The sequence below is a fragment of the Rhipicephalus microplus genome, chromosome X (genome assembly GCF_043290135.1).
Source record: "Rhipicephalus microplus isolate Deutch F79 chromosome X, USDA_Rmic, whole genome shotgun sequence".
In the NCBI taxonomy this organism is placed as follows: Eukaryota; Metazoa; Arthropoda; class Arachnida; order Ixodida; family Ixodidae; genus Rhipicephalus; species Rhipicephalus microplus.
In genome coordinates this window covers 78,835,514-78,853,913 of record NC_134710.1, presented here as the reverse complement: position 1 = coordinate 78,853,913, position 18,400 = coordinate 78,835,514, and the positions used below count along the sequence as shown (strand labels likewise).

The 18,400-nt window shown below is 43.1% G+C and overlaps 2 protein-coding genes across 3 annotated transcripts; both read right to left on the bottom strand.

Moving 5' to 3' along the window:
• Positions 1–310: 310 nt before the first annotated feature.
• LOC119176681 (salivary anticoagulant protein P23) lies at positions 311–6,645 on the bottom strand. Of its 2 annotated transcripts, none has more exons than XM_037428040.2 (3): positions 6,502–6,645; positions 3,816–3,861; positions 311–1,225 (listed from the first exon to the last, which is right to left on the bottom strand). In XM_037428040.2, the coding sequence occupies exons 2-3, from the start codon at positions 3,847–3,849 to the stop codon at positions 621–623; spliced, it is 639 nt and encodes a 212-aa protein (XP_037283937.2). In that variant the 5' UTR covers positions 3,850–3,861; positions 6,502–6,645; the 3' UTR covers positions 311–620. The 2 variants fall into 2 exon arrangements, with proteins under 2 accessions (XP_037283937.2, XP_075733299.1); XM_075877184.1 differs by lacking the exon at positions 6,502–6,645 and adding an exon at positions 5,044–5,151.
• A 3,313-nt stretch (positions 6,646–9,958) lies between these two features.
• LOC119175999 (uncharacterized) lies at positions 9,959–15,411 on the bottom strand. Its single transcript, XM_037427095.2, has 3 exons — positions 15,316–15,411; positions 13,985–14,030; positions 9,959–10,601 (listed from the first exon to the last, which is right to left on the bottom strand). Exons 1-3 carry the CDS (start codon positions 15,340–15,342, stop codon positions 10,012–10,014), a joined length of 663 nt encoding a protein of 220 aa, XP_037282992.1. The 5' UTR covers positions 15,343–15,411; the 3' UTR covers positions 9,959–10,011.
• Positions 15,412–18,400: the final 2,989 nt, after the last annotated feature.

Sequence of the window (18,400 nt, the reverse complement as noted above, 5' to 3'; positions counted from 1 at the left end):
TATACTTTTCTTGGCATCATTTTCTGTTAGTTCATACTAATATTATCTACTAATATTATCGACAACAAAAAAACGAGTCCTTACACACCTACTTCCTTGTTTCGTGTTCTATATTTGCCACAAGACCAGAAATAGAACCATATTCTTGCTTAAATATGGGTATGCAACTTCGGAGAAAAAAGGCCTAAATCTATCAATGCCACCAAATTTTCGACACCCAAGCAGCAAGGCCTCGACGTCACTTCCAAGTCATCGAGGCCTTATCACTTATCTCGTGCTCAGCATCGTATGCAAAGTGGACACAATGGAGGAGAAAGTAATTTGTTTATTTGCATGCTTGTCTTATGATTCCTCTAGCACTTGTTGAGTTTTGAAACATTTTTCTACTATGATAGTTTTCTTTCTATGAAAGCCGCACCTGGCCGATACTTCTTTCAGCTTAGAGTTCTTCAAATTCCAAATCAAGTTTTTTTTTACTAATGTGTTTCGTCATTATGAAGGCAGGTAAACTGACTAATGCAAATGAATCGAACGACGCAGGTGTTTGTACTGTATAGCTGTAGCTACTAACTCTCTACCAGGCTTCTCAGTACAAAGATGTCATTTCTGCCGTGGACTACTCACTGATGCGGGAAGGGTACGGTCCGGCAAGCGGTAGCAATGCTGGGAAGGTAAAACGCGGAGAGGGGTACCCGAAGGAGGCCAGTGAGTTCTTCCTCGTAGCCGTTCTGAATTACACTGTCCAGGTGCGCGTTCTTGGGTAAGTCGAAAAAGAGACGAGGTTTAGGTATGCTGAGCAACGTCGTGTTGACCGTTGTCGGCTTACTAAGCGTGTGCGTTACTTCGATGTGCACATGAATGGCGGCAAAGCTGGCCCGGGTTCCAATGCCTCGGTACGTGCTTATTTTGGTGCTGCTTTTATAGGTCAGGTCAGAAGTGGCGCTCACGGCAACGTCTTCGATGACTGCGTTGCATCTAATGCTGGTCTGAAAGGGTCTCGATGATCTCGGCCTGACACAGTCTCCTTGACGCCGGATATGTCTCAGACCGGTGATGTTGACGGCGTACATTTCTGCGCTTAGCTTTTCAGGCGCGCCCAGTTTGGAATGGTAAGGCGTCACCGGAAAAGGGTCCAGTTGGTACTGTCGTATCATAGCGAACATTTCGTTTCCGAGCACTTGGTCCATGTAGCGGTTGAGATCACTGATGGTGGCACCGGAGGCCCCTGAAAGAAGAGTAGATGGGCACATCTCATGCCAGTGCAACAAAGATCAGAAGGTAGAATGGCACACCACATTGTACGACAGAGCACGGATTATGACATGCGGCAAAAAGAACAGATGGAAAGCTAAGTGCATTTATTATTATTCGTAACATCTTTGGCTACGAAAAAAAAATGAAGTGCGCAAAGCCCATGCACGAGCCATTCTGAAGAGAGTCGGGAATGACATTGACTCCCTCATGTTTGTCGACGCAGCGCAGTACGGTAACAGTAGAATGTTAGCGTTGTTGGTTATAGACGGGAGGGGGGTGCTTCGCTCCTCCGCCTCGGTAAAGGCGGCCACTCCGGGTATAGCAGAGTAAATCGCGGTTGCGCTGGCATTGTCCGACCCAGAGCGTTTCTACATTTACACCGACTCAAGAGACGCAATTATAGCTTAACAATAGGGCAACCTCGCTCGAGAGGCGGCCTCCATTCTAGAAAAGAGGGCTTGTCCAGGTTATCATGTTATCACTGGGTTCCCCGCACACATGGGGAAGAACGCTCTTGAAGTCTTCCCAAAGCTCAACAAACAAGCTGGCCCATGATCGTGCGCGAGAACTTACGCACCGCGACGGTCTGAAGGATATGGAGGGGCAGGAAGGGACTCAGCGCAGAATGATGTACTACTCACATTCAATGAAATAACCACGCATTACCAACTTGGCAGAAGAATCTACCCTCTTCCTCACGCGAAGCTCAGCAGAGGGCAGTCAGCCACCTTGGTAATGTTGCATACAGGGACTTTCCCGTCACTGGCATTCCTAAGTAAAATATACGTGAACGTTGACCCTAGCTGCCTTGACTGCAATGAAACCTTCTTCCCTATGGCTCAGATGCTCTGGCGATGTCCTGCGCTGCCTAACAACCTTCTCTCAAGCGAAGCCGAATGGGAGGAGGCCATCAGAAGTACGGAACTCAGCAGGCATATCCAGGCAGTCCAGAGGGCCCAGGAACGGGCGGAGTGTCAAGGCGTTCTGTCCTCTACGTGGGCGCGGCCAGCGGTTAAAACGGCCCCTCGTTAGAGGGTCCTGCAGTAACTCCTCCGGTTCTATTAAAGTTCGCTGTCTGTCTGTCTGTCTGTCTGTCTGTCTGTCTGTCTGTCTGTCTGTCTGTCTGTCTGTCTGTCTGTCTGTCTGTCTGTCTGTCTGTCTGTCTGTCTGTCTGTCTGTCTGTCTGATTTGTGCTTATTATTTGACAGCGTGCTCTCTGACGAAACTTTAAGAAAGGAAAAGAAAATGATTCATAATTATGTTTGCAGCAACAAATTATATCTCACAATGTTTAGAAAAAGTGTTCGGAAGGTAATATCTGAGGCGTTTACTATCCCTTTGAAACGTTTACTACACCTCGCTGACGTTTTCCACTTTTCAGGTGGTAAATACTGTCGTTACTAGTTAGCGTGTCAGGATTGGCAGTGGTCATTACATACGTACGTGACAAGTTAGTAAAACGTTACTATCACTGGTCGATTATGCTGTACATGGTAGTTTATGCTATACTTGTGACAATGTTATAGAAAATTTAGCCAAGCTATAATTTTCCCAGCTATGTTGCAATAATGGTTTCATGCTACATTATAGCACATGTATAATCCAAGTTCTGAGATATAAAAATCCTGGTCTGATGAATCAGATGCAAGTCACAGTTCATAGTTAGCATACCTGTACAGCAAGTACCCCCCCCCCCCCAAAGTATATACGGCTATATAGGCCTCATATAGCCGTATATACTTGCTTTTAAAGTATATATGTATTGTGTGTAAGCCTTCTTAGTCTATGTGTGTTTATATGTACGTATGTGTGTAGGAGCTGCCGAGGATGTGATTGTGGTGTGTATTTATCGTAGTAATACCGTACGGCCTCATTTTTTTTCAGTTTGTCAGGCTAATGAAGTTACTTCGTATTACTACTTTCTTGTAGGTAGTAACTATAAGTAGCAAATGTCCTAATAGAAAAGTTACGAACTTTGCAGATACCAACATTCGTTACGGCAGAAATATGGTAACAAGCACTTACTACCTCATAGTTATGAAGTACCACTTTTTTGTTTTAAGAATGCAGCGCTTTCCCAAATCCTCAAGATGTTTCTTGCCCTTCACAAAAGCCTTTCTCAAGAAGCTAGTGAAGCAACATCGAGGAGTTAGACGAAGGCATTGATTACAATTCTTGCATATAGTTCGCGTGTGAGAGATATGGCTCACGTTCACGCAATACGACAGCGCGTAAAATACCTGCTAAACTTTCAGTTTATATTAATGCGTGAGAGTGTGAACTTCAGGCGCCACCTGCACAGATTGATCTAACCAACGCCTTGATGTAATTTTCATGTCGTTACCAAAACGTCAGTGGCTTGTGCCAGCTGCCCCTCTTTAAATCCCCTTTTTTATTGGATTTGAAAAAAAAACTAGCTAAATATCAATACTTTTTAAGAAGTCGGTGTCTTTTTTGACGAATGCGTTTCCTTAGCAGGGAACGAAACACAGGGTTTCATCTACCTTGTGGAAGTATACACGGCAGAGAAGAACATGATCGGAGAACTTAGGCCAACTTACCCATGACAAGTGCGAACAGGACAACAGAAATCATTCTTTGAAGGACCTAGAAAAGTGTAATGCATTAATTAAATAAAAGATGTGAGCTGTCATCGTCGCCTAAAATATGACGACGAAAACATCATCAGATGCTTCTTCAGAGTGACTTTGAGCTTTCGCAATAATTTGTAGCTTGCAAGGGACGGCGCGTACGAAATGAACATGAACAACAATTTCTATTCCAAGAACACAGCTAAATTTTCTAATACAGTGCATGTCAATATATATATGCTTCGGAATAAAGAATGCGCACAGCGAAACTTGTAAATTTGCAGGTAAATAAACGACCAAGAACTTTATTATCATTTCATTTATAGCTCGCGTGCAAGAAAAAATAACACAAAGGTTATCACACATAGTCGTTGCAATTAGCACGTAATAAGGAGCACGTGCCCTTCTAGTATAGACAATATTGATGCGTTCCAGCCGTTCTGGGTGCGTGCTTGGCGCTTCGACGTAAATGAACAGTGTGAAGTGAACAACAGATGAACCGATAAGCTCCAATGCTTCGAAAAACGTGCGTATACGGGTTGCCGCAGGATGCACGTTGGCAGCTACTGTCTTTTACATATTTGCGTGTATCAAATTTCCGAAGAAGTAATGTGTGCTCCAATGTCGAAGGCGACATTTCTTTGCTCATTGTTCGTTTATTTGTTCAGAATATGGAAGATTAGCAGCACGGCACTTACCCGAATCAGCAAAGAACATTAATGTGTAGCCAAACAGTTGCGTTGTAGGGCAGTTTATTCGTCCTTCTAAATACTTATTTTAAACTTGTGTGTTTAAAATCCTCGCAAACTACCTAATTTAGCCACTCCGCTGAAAATCAGTTTTTTTTTAATTTTAGAAAATTTCTTCGTGCGTGTTTCTCTTTCTCTTTATCTCTCAGATGAGAGTATAGCCCAAGAAATTCATCTTTGGTGCGACTTTGAAGAACATAATAAAATCTTTTAAATGAATAATTTCGTGTTGTGTAGGCTTACTTATATGGCTGCGTACAAGTTCCCCTTTTGCTCTTGTGCATTAATACGTCACTTTGAAAAACTTTCCCTGTAAGTTAAATATTAAGTTGTTTTCCATCACGCGCCTCTAAACATCGGTTTTATAACACTCGTACAAAAGATTGGAAACGCGATATTGCAGGCTATCGTCGTAGCACATAGCTGTACATGAGTAGCCCAGTGCTTACCTTGCAATTGAGCCAGCTTCCTGTGTGGAACATGGTGGCTGCCTTATATGGGCAAGAATATCCGATTGCATTTGCGCGGCGGGAGTATGGTTTCGCATATAACAGGCGTTCGCCCCACGGGCGTGGCGGAACTATAGATTTCAGCTGTGTTCTTATCAGCTGTGTTGAAGGTAGATAGATGCAATACCACTCACTTGTTTGTCAAGCAGCACAACGAACATTGGATTACAATGGGACTTCCTTCTACCATACAATGGCTCCAATGGCTGGCTCGAACCTACATGCTCGAAATTTACGATATTGATAAATCTGCGGAATAGATCACAATAACTGAAGATATAACCGAAAAGAGGGGGGAGGGGGTGATAAATGCACAGCACCACATCTCCCATGTGCCAAAAAAAGTGCAAGGTTCGGGAATGTACCTTGCACTGTATACATTACCGAATCGAGCACTTTTTGTAGAATATAGATGTGGTACTCTGCATTCATCATCTGTCCTGCCCTTCCGGTTACATCTTCAGTTATCGTGATTTGTCTTGCCGATAGATCAATATCATCAATTGCGGGTGTGTAGCTTTACGTCAGCCATTGAAGAGCCACAAAAATAAGGAATATCAGAAAGAATCACGTCTGATTTCTTTGCAGTCCTTAAGAAGTACATTCAAACTTCCCTGCTACTTGTACCAGAGATATAATTTTTAGTTGTTCAATTGACAATCATTACTCTTATCTCCCATTGGTAATAATATTAAACTAGTGAACTACAAGTTGCTCACATTCTAAGGCAAACAAATCATGTAACTTGTGCGGTTTGTTGAATAATGACGATTAACTAATGGTGCAAAATTAAGAGTTGGACATAGAAAATGCATGAAGCTACGTGCGCCTCACTTGCCCTCAATTTTCTTTGTCACCGTCCCAATGTTCCACTATTTTGAGCCACCATTGCGAGGCAGTCGCTTTCCGACTAATAAAAGGAAAATTCTTGTGACTTTCGCCTCTTAAGTAAAGGTTCATGTGATGCATAATGCAAGATTTGCAACTATTGATAGTTTTTGAGCCTATAATTCTTTTCCATGACGAGGTAGAAATCATTTTTCTTGGCGGCCAGTTAAAAAATGATGAACCTCTGTAGACAGCTTTTTACGTGGGCTCCGAGTTATTTCATTCAAATGCCCAATAATAAAAATAAGGAATTAATGGGAAGCTGATCACATACACAGGCGTATGCATTAGTTGTATATTTGAAACAGCGTAATGCTAACAAAAATCAAAGTGTTGTTTTTTTTTTTTTGAAATGCCAATATCTGAAACCCCGAGGCAGTGAAGGTGGACTTTACATGAGGTAACGTCCGCAATAAAACGAAACAGATTTGACTTGCTTGCTTTGCATGCTGACGTGAAAGACAGAGCAGGTAAACTTGGTTGTGAATAAAACCAGTGTAGAGAACTCACGGATTGTAACGCTCCGCCGCGGTGGTCTAGTGGCTAAGGTACTCGGCTGCTGACCCGCAGGTCGCGGGTTCAACTCCCGGCTGCGGCGGCTGCATTTCCGATGGAGGCGGAAATGTTGTAGGCCCGTGTGCTCAGATTTGAGTGCATGTTAAAGAACCCCAGGTGGTCAAAATATCTGGAGCCCTCCACAACGGCGTCTCTCATATAATCATATGGTGGTTTTGGGACCTTAAACCCCACATATCAATGAATCACGGATTGTAACGCAAGAATTTAGGGCTACGTACTTAGTTTACAGAGCATACAGTTCGTGTCATGTCGGTGAAAGTTTTACTTGGGACGCTCACATCACATTCAATATTACCTTTCTAGGCCAGATTTGCCGCGACAAGGCGTGATAGCGTCGTTATCACGAGCAATTGCTCAAAACGATTGTTATACTAAAAAACTGGGGAAGAGTAAGCATTTAGGGAAGGCAGTTTCAGCTCCACTAACGGGAAATCTAGGAAGGGGCGAAGCATGCAATATTTTGAGACGTTTCTTTGATGGAGCAGTGCCAAACCTGAAACCGGGTTTGTAGTGAAGGGCGTTTCCACTCTACGAAGATTGTCAGAAAACTGCGTTACGATGCAACGTATCCTATTAGTTATGTACTTATTCTTCTGTCGTACATGCTCGATTTTAGTGTACGATACGACCGGTACCGAACTTTGTTTCCGCTTCCCTATACAATGTCGTCGGCTATTTGTTGGACCGGTGGCGAGTTGTGAGATTTATCCAATTTTCGCGGAACACGCCCGCTTTATGATGAACTACATGACACATACAGTGACAATATTAGGCACCGACATGCCCAGCACCTAAGGTGCTTCGCACTTAAAAAACAAAAACTGGGCGCAATATTCGTAGTACAATACATAGTGTCCAGCTTGCTATCTCATATTGGGAACACGTAAACGCAGATAAGCGGTCTCATTGTGTACCCTACAGTGTCGTAATTTAGCTCTTTTATCTAATGAATTGAACGCCCTTGTGTGGGCTTTTGGGCTTCACGCAAACTCGAGACAATATTGTCGGGCTAGTGACGGGACGTGCCAGAATAAATCACCTCACAACAATTGATCTTTGAACTGCCATTGTGGCCTCATAGATTTCCAGGCCGCCGCAACCTACTGCGGCCCGTAGTGTTCCAGTCTGCACGTCTTCGAGCAGGTAGACGTTGATGAGTGCGGCTGATATCCCTGCTCAGGGACTCATAACGGAATTTGTATGTGCGAGGTGATATGCAGTTGTGAAGGGTTTCATCACGTTCTGCTCGTTTTCATATAATCGTGATCATATATATGTCACTGTCTATCTCATTTTTCATTTTTTTAGCTCTTTGAGTTGTCGCCGAGTTTTATACTGCAAGTTTCGTGATTGTCGAACACCTGCGTGATATTTACCGGTATGATCTTAATTAGCAAACACTGACCACTTGCTTTATAATAAATGACAGTGTAATGCATTATTAAATAGCGGATTATAAATGAGTCAGTACTCAATTCCTAAACTGCTGTTGTGAACTCTGTCTTGTATATTAGTTCAGAAACGACACGTACTAAAAATCTCCAGTGAAAGGCCCGCGGTACTGTTCCAGTCTGGTGTTTTCCATGCTGCATTTTGTATTTTGTTGAAACGAATCAACTTTATCACTAAAGTAGAATTCGAGTGCAAATGTTCAGTTTTTATGTTTCGAAACCAGTGCCGACAAAAGGGGTGGGAAAGTCATCTTTCAATTATTCGCTTCAACTTTGTTATTAAAGCACGCCTCCTAAAATTGCTGAGATCGCCCTTGTAATATTACTCTATCTACGGCGTGGTAGCTAATAATTTTGTGCAGACTATCCGGCCACTATCAATCTACAGCTGTAGAGTGAAGCTTTGTCAATAAGAATTACAATTTGTTCCGCAACAGCCGTCGCTAAAACGCATTGGTGTTTCAGGGCGAGCTTCTCGTTAACGTAAAGTGCGACTTTCAGCGCTAGCAAGACATTGTGACCAGGTTGTTTTGATATAGGTTTTAAAGTTTTGGCACTCCTGTAATGATGACTGGTGTTTCCTTTTCTCTCTGCCCACTAGTCGTTTCTGTTTAACAATCAATATCAAAATTTTTATAATAACCTAACTTGTTTTCGTATTGGCATCGTTCCTTCTGAGTATTACTATAGATAAAGACGACAAAATAACAATCTTCGAATTTTTTTGCCGGCTTTGTGTCCTGTTCAATGAATTACATTCAGTTTTTATGCAACTAGCAAACTATGTTAGTTGAATTCAATTTTGTGCAGTTTTTGTTGAAGAAATGTAACTCTCTTTCATGAATCAATTAAGAAAATTATCTCCATTGTTGACGTGAAACTACGTATTGATGACAATTTGACCCTTTTATGAAGGTTACAATACATCATCATAAATACGGTGTTTTAGTAATCAACATTAGAGATAAAATTTATCAGGCATACACCGCTAAAGGTGGGTGACTTCTAGAATTTTCGTAAACAGTTGAAGCCTGAAATTAACGAACATAAAAATGTAAAATTGGTGTTCCTTCACAACAGAAACAGACAGGGGGTAGGCCTTAGCGTATTTAGTGGAATGAAAAAGAAGATCAATGAAATACAAAATGAGAGATTCTGGACACAGTTATTGTGCATGAAATACCACATGAAGATAACTCTGGTCTAGAAATATCTAAGACCACATCGTATAATTTTACAAGGTGGTTTCCTTTATTATAACGGGCATCCGTGATTTTAGTACTGAAAAGATCTCTTTCTCTCTCTTTCGCTTTGACAACGGGTCGTTCCTGTTTACCAATAGATATCAAAATTTTGAAGGACGGCATTGCTCGTAAAATAAAATACTAATTAGAGGGGTACGTGAAGTGAGAAAGGACCATGGCCAAAAGGGTAAAGCAACAAGCATACTCTATTTGTTCGTAAACACGCATTCTCATAGCTCCGTGCCTCACACACTTGGGACGTTCGAGCAAAATACAAGCATGTACTAAAGAAATCAGCAGATCTTAACAACAATCGAGCTATTCCTCGAAAACTGCCCTTCAGTTTGTGAGATGGAAGGTCGACATCGTAACATGGTCGATGATTAGAAAGTGAAGAGTACTCGACGAAAATGAGCAAGCTTAAATATGGATGCCACTTAGTTAAACATCCTTCAGACAGCGCAAAGTATACAACAAAAAGACTTATTTGTCGATTGTTTTGCAAGCTATCTAGTTATCGGATTTTCTCTTACATTGTTTTAAAATGGAAGGTTTCCTGCCATCTGATTTTTCGTCGTTGCATCTTTAGCTGGCCGGTTTATTGTTCAGGTTGGAGTTTTTGTTCACTTCGGATTAATTCAATTTTTCAGACAATGTGTTCCATCAATATCAGACAATGTGTTCCATCAATAGTAGGGTCTTCTAACCATAAGCTTTATTCATGACCAGCAGCAAGCGAAGTGACGCTAACGTGGGAAAGGGACGGCCCGGCAGGCGTAGCCAAGGTTGGTGAGGTAGGGCCCCGATAGCTGTGTCTGAAGGAGGCGGGCAAACTCTTGCTCGTAGCTCTTCTCAATGACCTGGTACAGGGGCAGGTCCTTGAGCCCGGTAAAGTAAAGACGAGCGGTGGGTGGCCTGAGCAACCTGAAGTTGACCGTAGGCTGGCCGCCAGACGTGGAAGTCACCTCGATCAGCGCGTGGTTGGTGGCAAAGTCAGCCCGAGTTCCAACGCGCCGGGTGGCGCTGCCCGCGTAACTCATATCAGAAGTGGCGCTCAAGGTAACGCGGTCAAGGACGACGTTGCAGCCGACGGTGAATCGACCGGGTCCGGATGATCCGGGTCGGCCGCAGTCGCCTTGACGCCGGATCTGCCCCAGACCGGTGACATTGACGATGCGCATCTGTACGCTTAGCGTGCCGGGCTTGCCCAGGTTGGTGTAGTAAGGAGTCACTGCTAGGGGGTCCAATCGGTTTCGGCGCACCAGATCGGCCATCTGGTAACCGAGCACTTGGTCGATGTAGCGGTTGGCATCGCTGACGGTGGCACCAAAGGCCCCTGAAGGAGACAGTTGATGGACATTCGCATGACGATGTCATAAGACCCATATGATAAAAATCCATGTCCCTGGTGCTATACACCAAGTATTACAGCATGGAACGCATCAGAGAGGTCACAAGCTTCGTCATTTGTGACCTAAAGTCAGCAATTGACGAATTAATGCCTCGGTCGGAGAGGGCATTGTAAGAATTTGGGATGAGCGCCATCTACGAATGAAAGTAACAAAGGTGATCATTGAGTACAATGCTCCCTTATGGGATCAGAAAAGTCCTCGGCTGTCATTTTTACTCATAACCAGCGTTAATTTTCGACTTCTTAGAATTATTTGAAATATTTTCAGTGAATGGCGAACTCCATGCAATAAAGAAGCCTCGTGTTCATTGCCATGCGACGCGTACTGGGATAGCTTTAAAGAAGAGAAAGAAAATAATTTGATTGATTGATATGTGGGGTTTAATGTCCCAAAACCACCATATGTTTATGAGAGACGCCGTAGTGGAGGGCTTCGGAAATTTCGACCACCTGGGATTATTTAACGTGCACACAAATCTGAGCACACGGACCTACAACATTTTCGCCTCCATCGAAAAAGAAAATGAAAATCATCAATATATTTTTGAAGGAACAAATTAGATTTCAGCATTTGCCCAGGTTATCAAGATTTTTCAGGGTGCTTCACATAATCAGTCTATTGATGCCAGTGAAACGATGTCGTGGTCTTTGCTCAATGCATTGGTTACAATACTTGCTTATGAGATCTATTTGCATAAAGTTTTGCCGAAACTGCAGCGCAGGCACTTAAGGGCTAAAAGAAACTGCTGTCGTAAAGAAAGAAAAAAAATGGCTGATCTCTCTTTCTAAGAATCCGTAAAACACAAAAGTGAAACGTATCTTTGCAGACGTATAGGTGAGCGATTATTGTGCATTGTTTTGCCACAAGGCTGAAAGAATGAATGTCACGGCAACAAATTGCAGTCACGCGAAGAATGGCAAGTAGCAGCAGCTCAAAACTTGCAGCGCGCCCATCAAGCAGAAAGCACGCACGAAATGCACGCACTGGACGAGCGTGGACTAACAACTGTCGCAGTTCTACACTTAATGCGTGCTGCTGAAACAGAAAGAAAGGCGCATGAAAGAAACGCACTTGTATACGCAATACAAGTGCCAGTAACTGTCACAATTCTTACTTCTTCGTGTGTGAGCATCGTGTTACCTTCGTAAATTCGGCCGTGGCAGCGAGCGAAGTGACCTTCGTGCTCTCACGAATCACAAGTTTGATTTTGCGCACACGCAGGGGAGACCACGCTTCGTGGAGGCGGCGCTCTCCGAAACACTATAAAGGCGACGAAAGCGGGTCCAACACGCGCTCATTGCGCCATCTCGCTACTCGCGACAAAAACGTGCTGAAACTGGGGCGCTCTGAGAACCGCCAAATGGTATATGATGTTTATAAATAGCTTGCCGTTAGTGCTGTTTTCTACATGCTCATTATGGCATGGTGTTTAGCGCCACGAGCTGCGGTTCGAGAGGTCGCTTGTTTGACGCCCCACGGCCGAGCTTTGGCATTTCGTGTTTTTTTTTGCAATACTGTTAGTAAGTATTTTACAACGTCATATCCGTGACAAAACACGTCAGATGAGCCGTGCTTGACGCCGGCATACAAGACTTCCTTGTTAAAGGGCCACTCACCAGGCCCCATACCAAATTTTAGTTAGACAGTGGAAGTTGTTGGGTGTTCGATTAGGAACATTTTGCCACAAATTTTTTTAATTGGTTCATCTCGAGCGGAGAAAACAGGTTTTTCGAAGCGGTGCAAAACGAGGATGAGAGGAGGCGAGCTCGAAACCCTTGCCGCTTCTCCGCGGTGTCTTCGCAAGCCAAATCTCTTCCCCACCCTCTCCGGCATCCGACCAAGAGGTGACGTGCGCATGACGTGCCCAAACCATTCCAACCTCTGAGCACACGAGCGGCGTTGCCTTGTTGACCAGCGTTATTTTATGGTCTTCTAGCTGTTTCTGCGGGATGGTTTGGAAATGCTGGTTTAGACGCGGTAGAATAGATGAGCCCAATGAGTGCGCGAACGCGTAGGAGCGTTTGACGGTGGTCGTCTGCTCCATTCCCTGACCGCGAGCACACGAACGCATGCGAAACACCGACACACTAGCCCCGCATCTCGTTGCAATTCGCGGAAGAAAAGTGGAAAAAAAGACACTCACATTCCCTTATTGCGTCTCATTATTTATCTAGAGTTTCATTGATCTTTTCAAGCAACAGATTGCATAAACTGCACATGCCATGTTAAATATTTTTCGCAATCACGTGCCACTATTTGCAACGTCAGAGCAGAGTCGTCTACGTAGAGGACCAACGTCACTGCATTGCGGTGTACGTAGGGTCATTCGTACGCCCACGTCATGCCCCCCTTCTCTGGGCGCGCGCTGGCAAAAGGGAGGGGGAGCAGCGTTCATCTTGAAATTAGACCCATTTCCGCGGCGCGTAGCGTTGCAAATTTTGGCAGACATGATAATGAACGCCTCGCCTACGCATTGCGCTTGTCAGCTCAAAATTGTCAAACCTGGTGAGTGGCCCTTTAAAAGACAGAAATGAACGCATATAACGCTCACTGTCAGGATAGTTACTCGACAGCGCCGAAGATTCCATAAAGTACGTGTAAACTAGCCAGCTCGTCCACGCCACCGTTCTTATACATTGCTTCCCGTTCGTATCAAGAGGGAAATGTACGCGCGCCAGGTGTCGCCTGTTTAGATTCATCTCAGCAGTGCCGTTATTTAATTTTCATGGTGTACTCAAAACATAATTCACTGGGGCCAGCTGATCACTCTTTGGATACTTCGGCAACTGCCAGCTGTCACTGTTCAGCGCTGTAAGAGAGGCGGATTTCCATCATGGCCTGATTGCCTCTTACTTAAAATGGCGAAATTTATTTAATAAAAATATTCAACAAAAACGTTCATATTATATCTAAATGACAAAGGAAACTCATCGACACCCAGTGAAATATCAGTTTTTTTTGTTTATTTTTGAAGTGAAGCAACCAACATTTCATCAACACACTAAAACAACGGCGGCTGTTCTCCGGTTACATTGTCAATGCTCTTACTTTTTTGAAAAGGAGGGGCGGTAAATTTTTTAATACACAATGGGGAAGCGCGAAGTAGAAAAAAAAACAAAGAAATAAAGTACACAGGGATGATGTATCTTTAGCTACCGGTGCACTCTCTTTTTGCGTGTTTTCTCGCGATGCTGCCCAGTTATGTTTCCAAAATTTGTATAAAACTAAAGCAAGGCACTCGCTTCCCTTAGCATGTGTAGGCATACATATCGCAAAGGACATGATTGGTGATGCTAAGTCAACTTACCGGCGAAAAGAGTGACAAGGACGACGGGAATCATTCTTTCTGGGACCTAGCAGAGAGTAACACAATTAAGCAGTGGGTACTATGCAATCTCGCAATAGCAGGTGGTATGATATCATTAAACGCTCTTGCACAGCTGCATCATACTTTTTCTACAAACTGCACCTTCTATTTGATTAGGGGTACAGAATACGATGATTAGTCTTTAACTGCCCAAACTTATCAATGAATTCATTTACAGTAAAGCGATAACTATATTCAGACGATACAGTTCATTGCGTAATTTATTTGTGAACAAATGAGTTGGCCTCTGTTGGGCGAAACTACGCGCAATATTTAAATTGTAACATCAAGCGCTCACACGAATTCTTTTTATAGGCTTGCAGGCAAACTGACACAATTTAACCACTATCCCTCCTTTGTACTGCACACACAGAAGACGCATGGTTATTTCTATATATTGTCTCAATCACACATGGTTATTTATTTTTATTAGCACCTAAAGTCAACACATCTATTTCTGGATAACGGCATAATCTTTCTTTCTGCGTATGTTGGGTAATAATGACGCGTAGTGGCAATCATATTCAAGCGCCTGGCACTTAGACGTACCTGTTCAGTACTCTGATAGACAGATGCCTGGCATGGAATTTTTTGTTCTCTCAGTGTCCATTCCAATGTTTAACATATCAGACAGCATTAGAGCGACTTCTAATACATTGCATGCAAATTTTCAGTCAACGTATCTTACTTTTCACTAGTATACCCGTATCAATTTGATGATGTAATTTTTCTGTTACGCATGTATCTATTTAAGAGCAAGACAATATGCTTACTCTAGACACCCCACCCAAAATGACACCACAGTTTTTTCTGTTTGAGTCTTCCTTCAGTAAAGACTTTTGTAAAGTCGGGCTAAAATATTTTAGCCAAGCAGGCCTTTATACCTTCGTCTATCGGTGCATATACCACTCCGCTTCCCGTCGCAGTGTATGGACACGTGTCTTAAAGCTTTTGCGGCACGTTTCACGCACATAAACATTTCACCAGTATAGACGTAGGGTGCGTGCTAGTGTATTACTTTACGTCTCTTTCCTTTTTTTTTCTTCTCTATTCTTTTCCTACGCTTTCCTCCTTTCCCCGTGTAGGGTAGCCAACCGGGTTCAACCTTGTTAACCTCCGTGCCTTTCCTTTGCTTTTTTTTTCTCTCTCTCTGTGTGTCTTTAGACACAGAGTTGTAAACATGTGCTTTGAAACATTCGTATAGTAGAAGGAAAGTGCAATTTTCTATAGTGTCACGCCACAGACCTGCGTAATGGAAGCCGAGTGCTTACCTTGTGATTGAGCCGGCTTGCTGGCATCGACACGAGTGGGCGCCTTATATGAGCAGGGATATCAGATAATACTTGCGCGACGAGATTGTCATTTCGCAGACAGCAGGTGATCGTCCCACATGACACGGGAAACTAGTGGTCTCGGCGGAACTCTTATCAGCTCTGTTTCAGATAACTGGAACAGCGCTCACTTCTCAACAATGAAAAAGAGACAAAACGAAATTTCAACTCCTCGATGTAATGTGCGTTTCCCGCTATTGCGCTGTCCATGTACTCATATTCATTCATATTCATTTCTAATAATCCATCCTGCATAGTAAGTAGTCAGACGCGAGGGGAGCGGGACGGAGAATTCACTTCCCAATGACGAACGACAAAAAGAAGGAAAGCTGCATTGGTGACATAGTTCGCTGGCTTTCAATAAGAATAAAATTCAAACACGCTTCCTCTTTTTACATTTTCTAAGACAAATTATTTCTTTGAAAATTTCTCGGACAAATAATATTTCTCAATCGTTTTATGTGATTCTGTATATGAAACTGGCGCAGGGCTCCTTTGCTCGAGTGGTTTTAGTATTAAAAGTTCCCCACATCATCAGCTGCCGGCACAAGGCAGCTTCGCTAATTTATCACACAACACTATTATTATTTGTCTTTCGAATATAGGGCATCTCTAGTGTCTTAAAAACAATGAAAAGTTTCAAATATATGCACTTTAATTTGAAGATTGCAGTTTCTTTTATACCAGGGTCCATGACTTCTCTGCGAGGGAAAGAAACTAAATTTTGGCCAGTGATTCATTTTGCGTGCACGCGTTCATTTAATTTCGCACATTGAAGAAATAAATTTTTCACGGGTGGTTGACAACATAGACAGAAAGTGAGAGGGACATTTATATATGTCTTGACCTGCACAATACCATAGACAATTGTAACTTTCAATTCAATAATTGGATGCGTATGAAGCAAAATAATACTAATTGTGTCTTAAATAACCTCTCTGCACCTACAGCCGGTGGTTGACGAGCGTACAGATAACGAATGCAGCAAAACAAGACAAACTTGGATTGTCTGCATTGCATATTGTTTTGAAGAACCGAGTAACCTGAGTGCCACGTATGCCGTTTATCAAGACCAGCATTGTCTCTAGCTTACTATCTGATATTGGGGGCAGGTAAAGACAGATAAGCGTTGTTTTTGCGAAGTAGGCAGAATTTAATCTAGTTCTCGTACTTTCTCACATATAGAGTATACAGGTTTCACGTAAATCAGCTCATATAGTGTCGTGCCACTTGAAATATTTGTCGGAACAAATCGCTTTCAAGCGATTGCTTTTTGAATCCCACGCTATACTTCCGAGGGTGGTGGCAACGTGCGCCGGTGTGAAAAAGTTCGTTCGAAACTGCGCCCAGGTATAGATTTTGACAATGAGCGTTACCGCTGTCAATGCTTACTGATTCATAATTTAGTCAATATATACCAGGCGCCGTGTATTAGAGTGAACAGTAACCATGCTTGCTCCACTCACGGTCATTTAAGGAAAGCATGTGCTTTGTAACAAGATGTTTCGTTATCTTTGCCATCCACGAGGTTGTCTCTAAGTTTCCACCGATCTGATTGATTGATTTGTGGGGTTTAACGTCCCAAAAGCACGCTATGATTATGAGAGACGCCGTAGTGGAGGGCTCCGGAAATTTCGACCACCTGGGGTTCTTTAACGTGCACTCAAATCTGAGCACGCGGGTTTACTACATTTCCGCCTCCATCGGAAATGCAGCCGCCACAGCCGGGATTCGATCCCGCGACCTGCGGGTCAGCAGCCGAGTACCTTAGCCACTAGACCACCGCGGCGGGGCGTTTCCACCGATCTGCCAAAGCGATTGGTGTTATGACCGTTTGGAACGGTGAACATTAGGATCTAAGAGGCTATCAACGAGACGATTAGTGATTAACAAAAATTCCCTCGTGATTTTCTAGTGAACCATTTCAAGTGGTGCTTGCTAATTGCCGAACTTGAAAGTTGATGACAAGAATTCTCGAAGGAAACGCTTCTGTTATTCTTTTCCATGCACCACTTTTGAGAAATATGTGCTCAGAATCGGCAGTGATTTGTGCTTTTGTTCTAGCACCCTGGCACTGCTACGCACTGTTAAGCTTGGTCGGCAAAAAATATAACTGCACGCCTTATCCCCTATTTTTCTAATATTGGACAGCCGTCGCGAAAACACGTGGTGTTGAACGACGAAGCTCAGGTCAACAAGGTATATTTGTATTTTACCACCAGTGCAACACATTGATTCAGCTGTTTTCACGTAAACTCCCTGGTACTGACTTGGCAATGAGAGTACAAGCAAACATCTTTAGACGTCTGTCGCTTACGTTTCGAAATATTACCTCGGAAAAAGAAATCGGAGCCAATAATTGCGAAACTGATGTGCAAGAAGCGTATCCTGTTTGATAAGTGCAGCAAGTTACCTACTGTGGACGTGAAACTACTTATTGAAAAGCAGACAGTAAGCAAATGACATTCCTCGCTTATATGCCCTCCTTTTCTGCGCATACAGTCTGTTGTAATTGGCGATGGTCGATCGTGTTTTTTTAATAGGTCAACGATTAATCGTTCGCCAGTGTAGTTATTAATGAAGTGGTCACTAATGATGAGGTTTTTTTTCGCCGCTTCATTGATTATTCAATATTTAGGGTGGCCCCTTTCAATTGGGTTGAACTATACGCATGCGTAGGACTATTTATTATCATTTATTAGGTGGAGCAAATATTATAAACAGAAGTGCTTAATAGTTTCACAAACGGTATCAATAATTTTGTCGAAGGGTAAATATCATTAATGCAATTGAGTGAAGGGAGGAATAAGAGCAAACAAAACAGAAATCCAAAGTGTGATGTGCATAGTAACGTGAAAACTTGGGTGAGTGGGTGAGGTGCACGTGAATTGACAATCGCAAAATGGGGATTTTCGAGGAAATGTTGTGTGACCTGAACTGTCGCTATGAAATGTCACATTTATGGTTCAGCGTATCCAAATTAAACACGCAAGGTGGCAGACGATACGAGGTCGTATAGATGCGT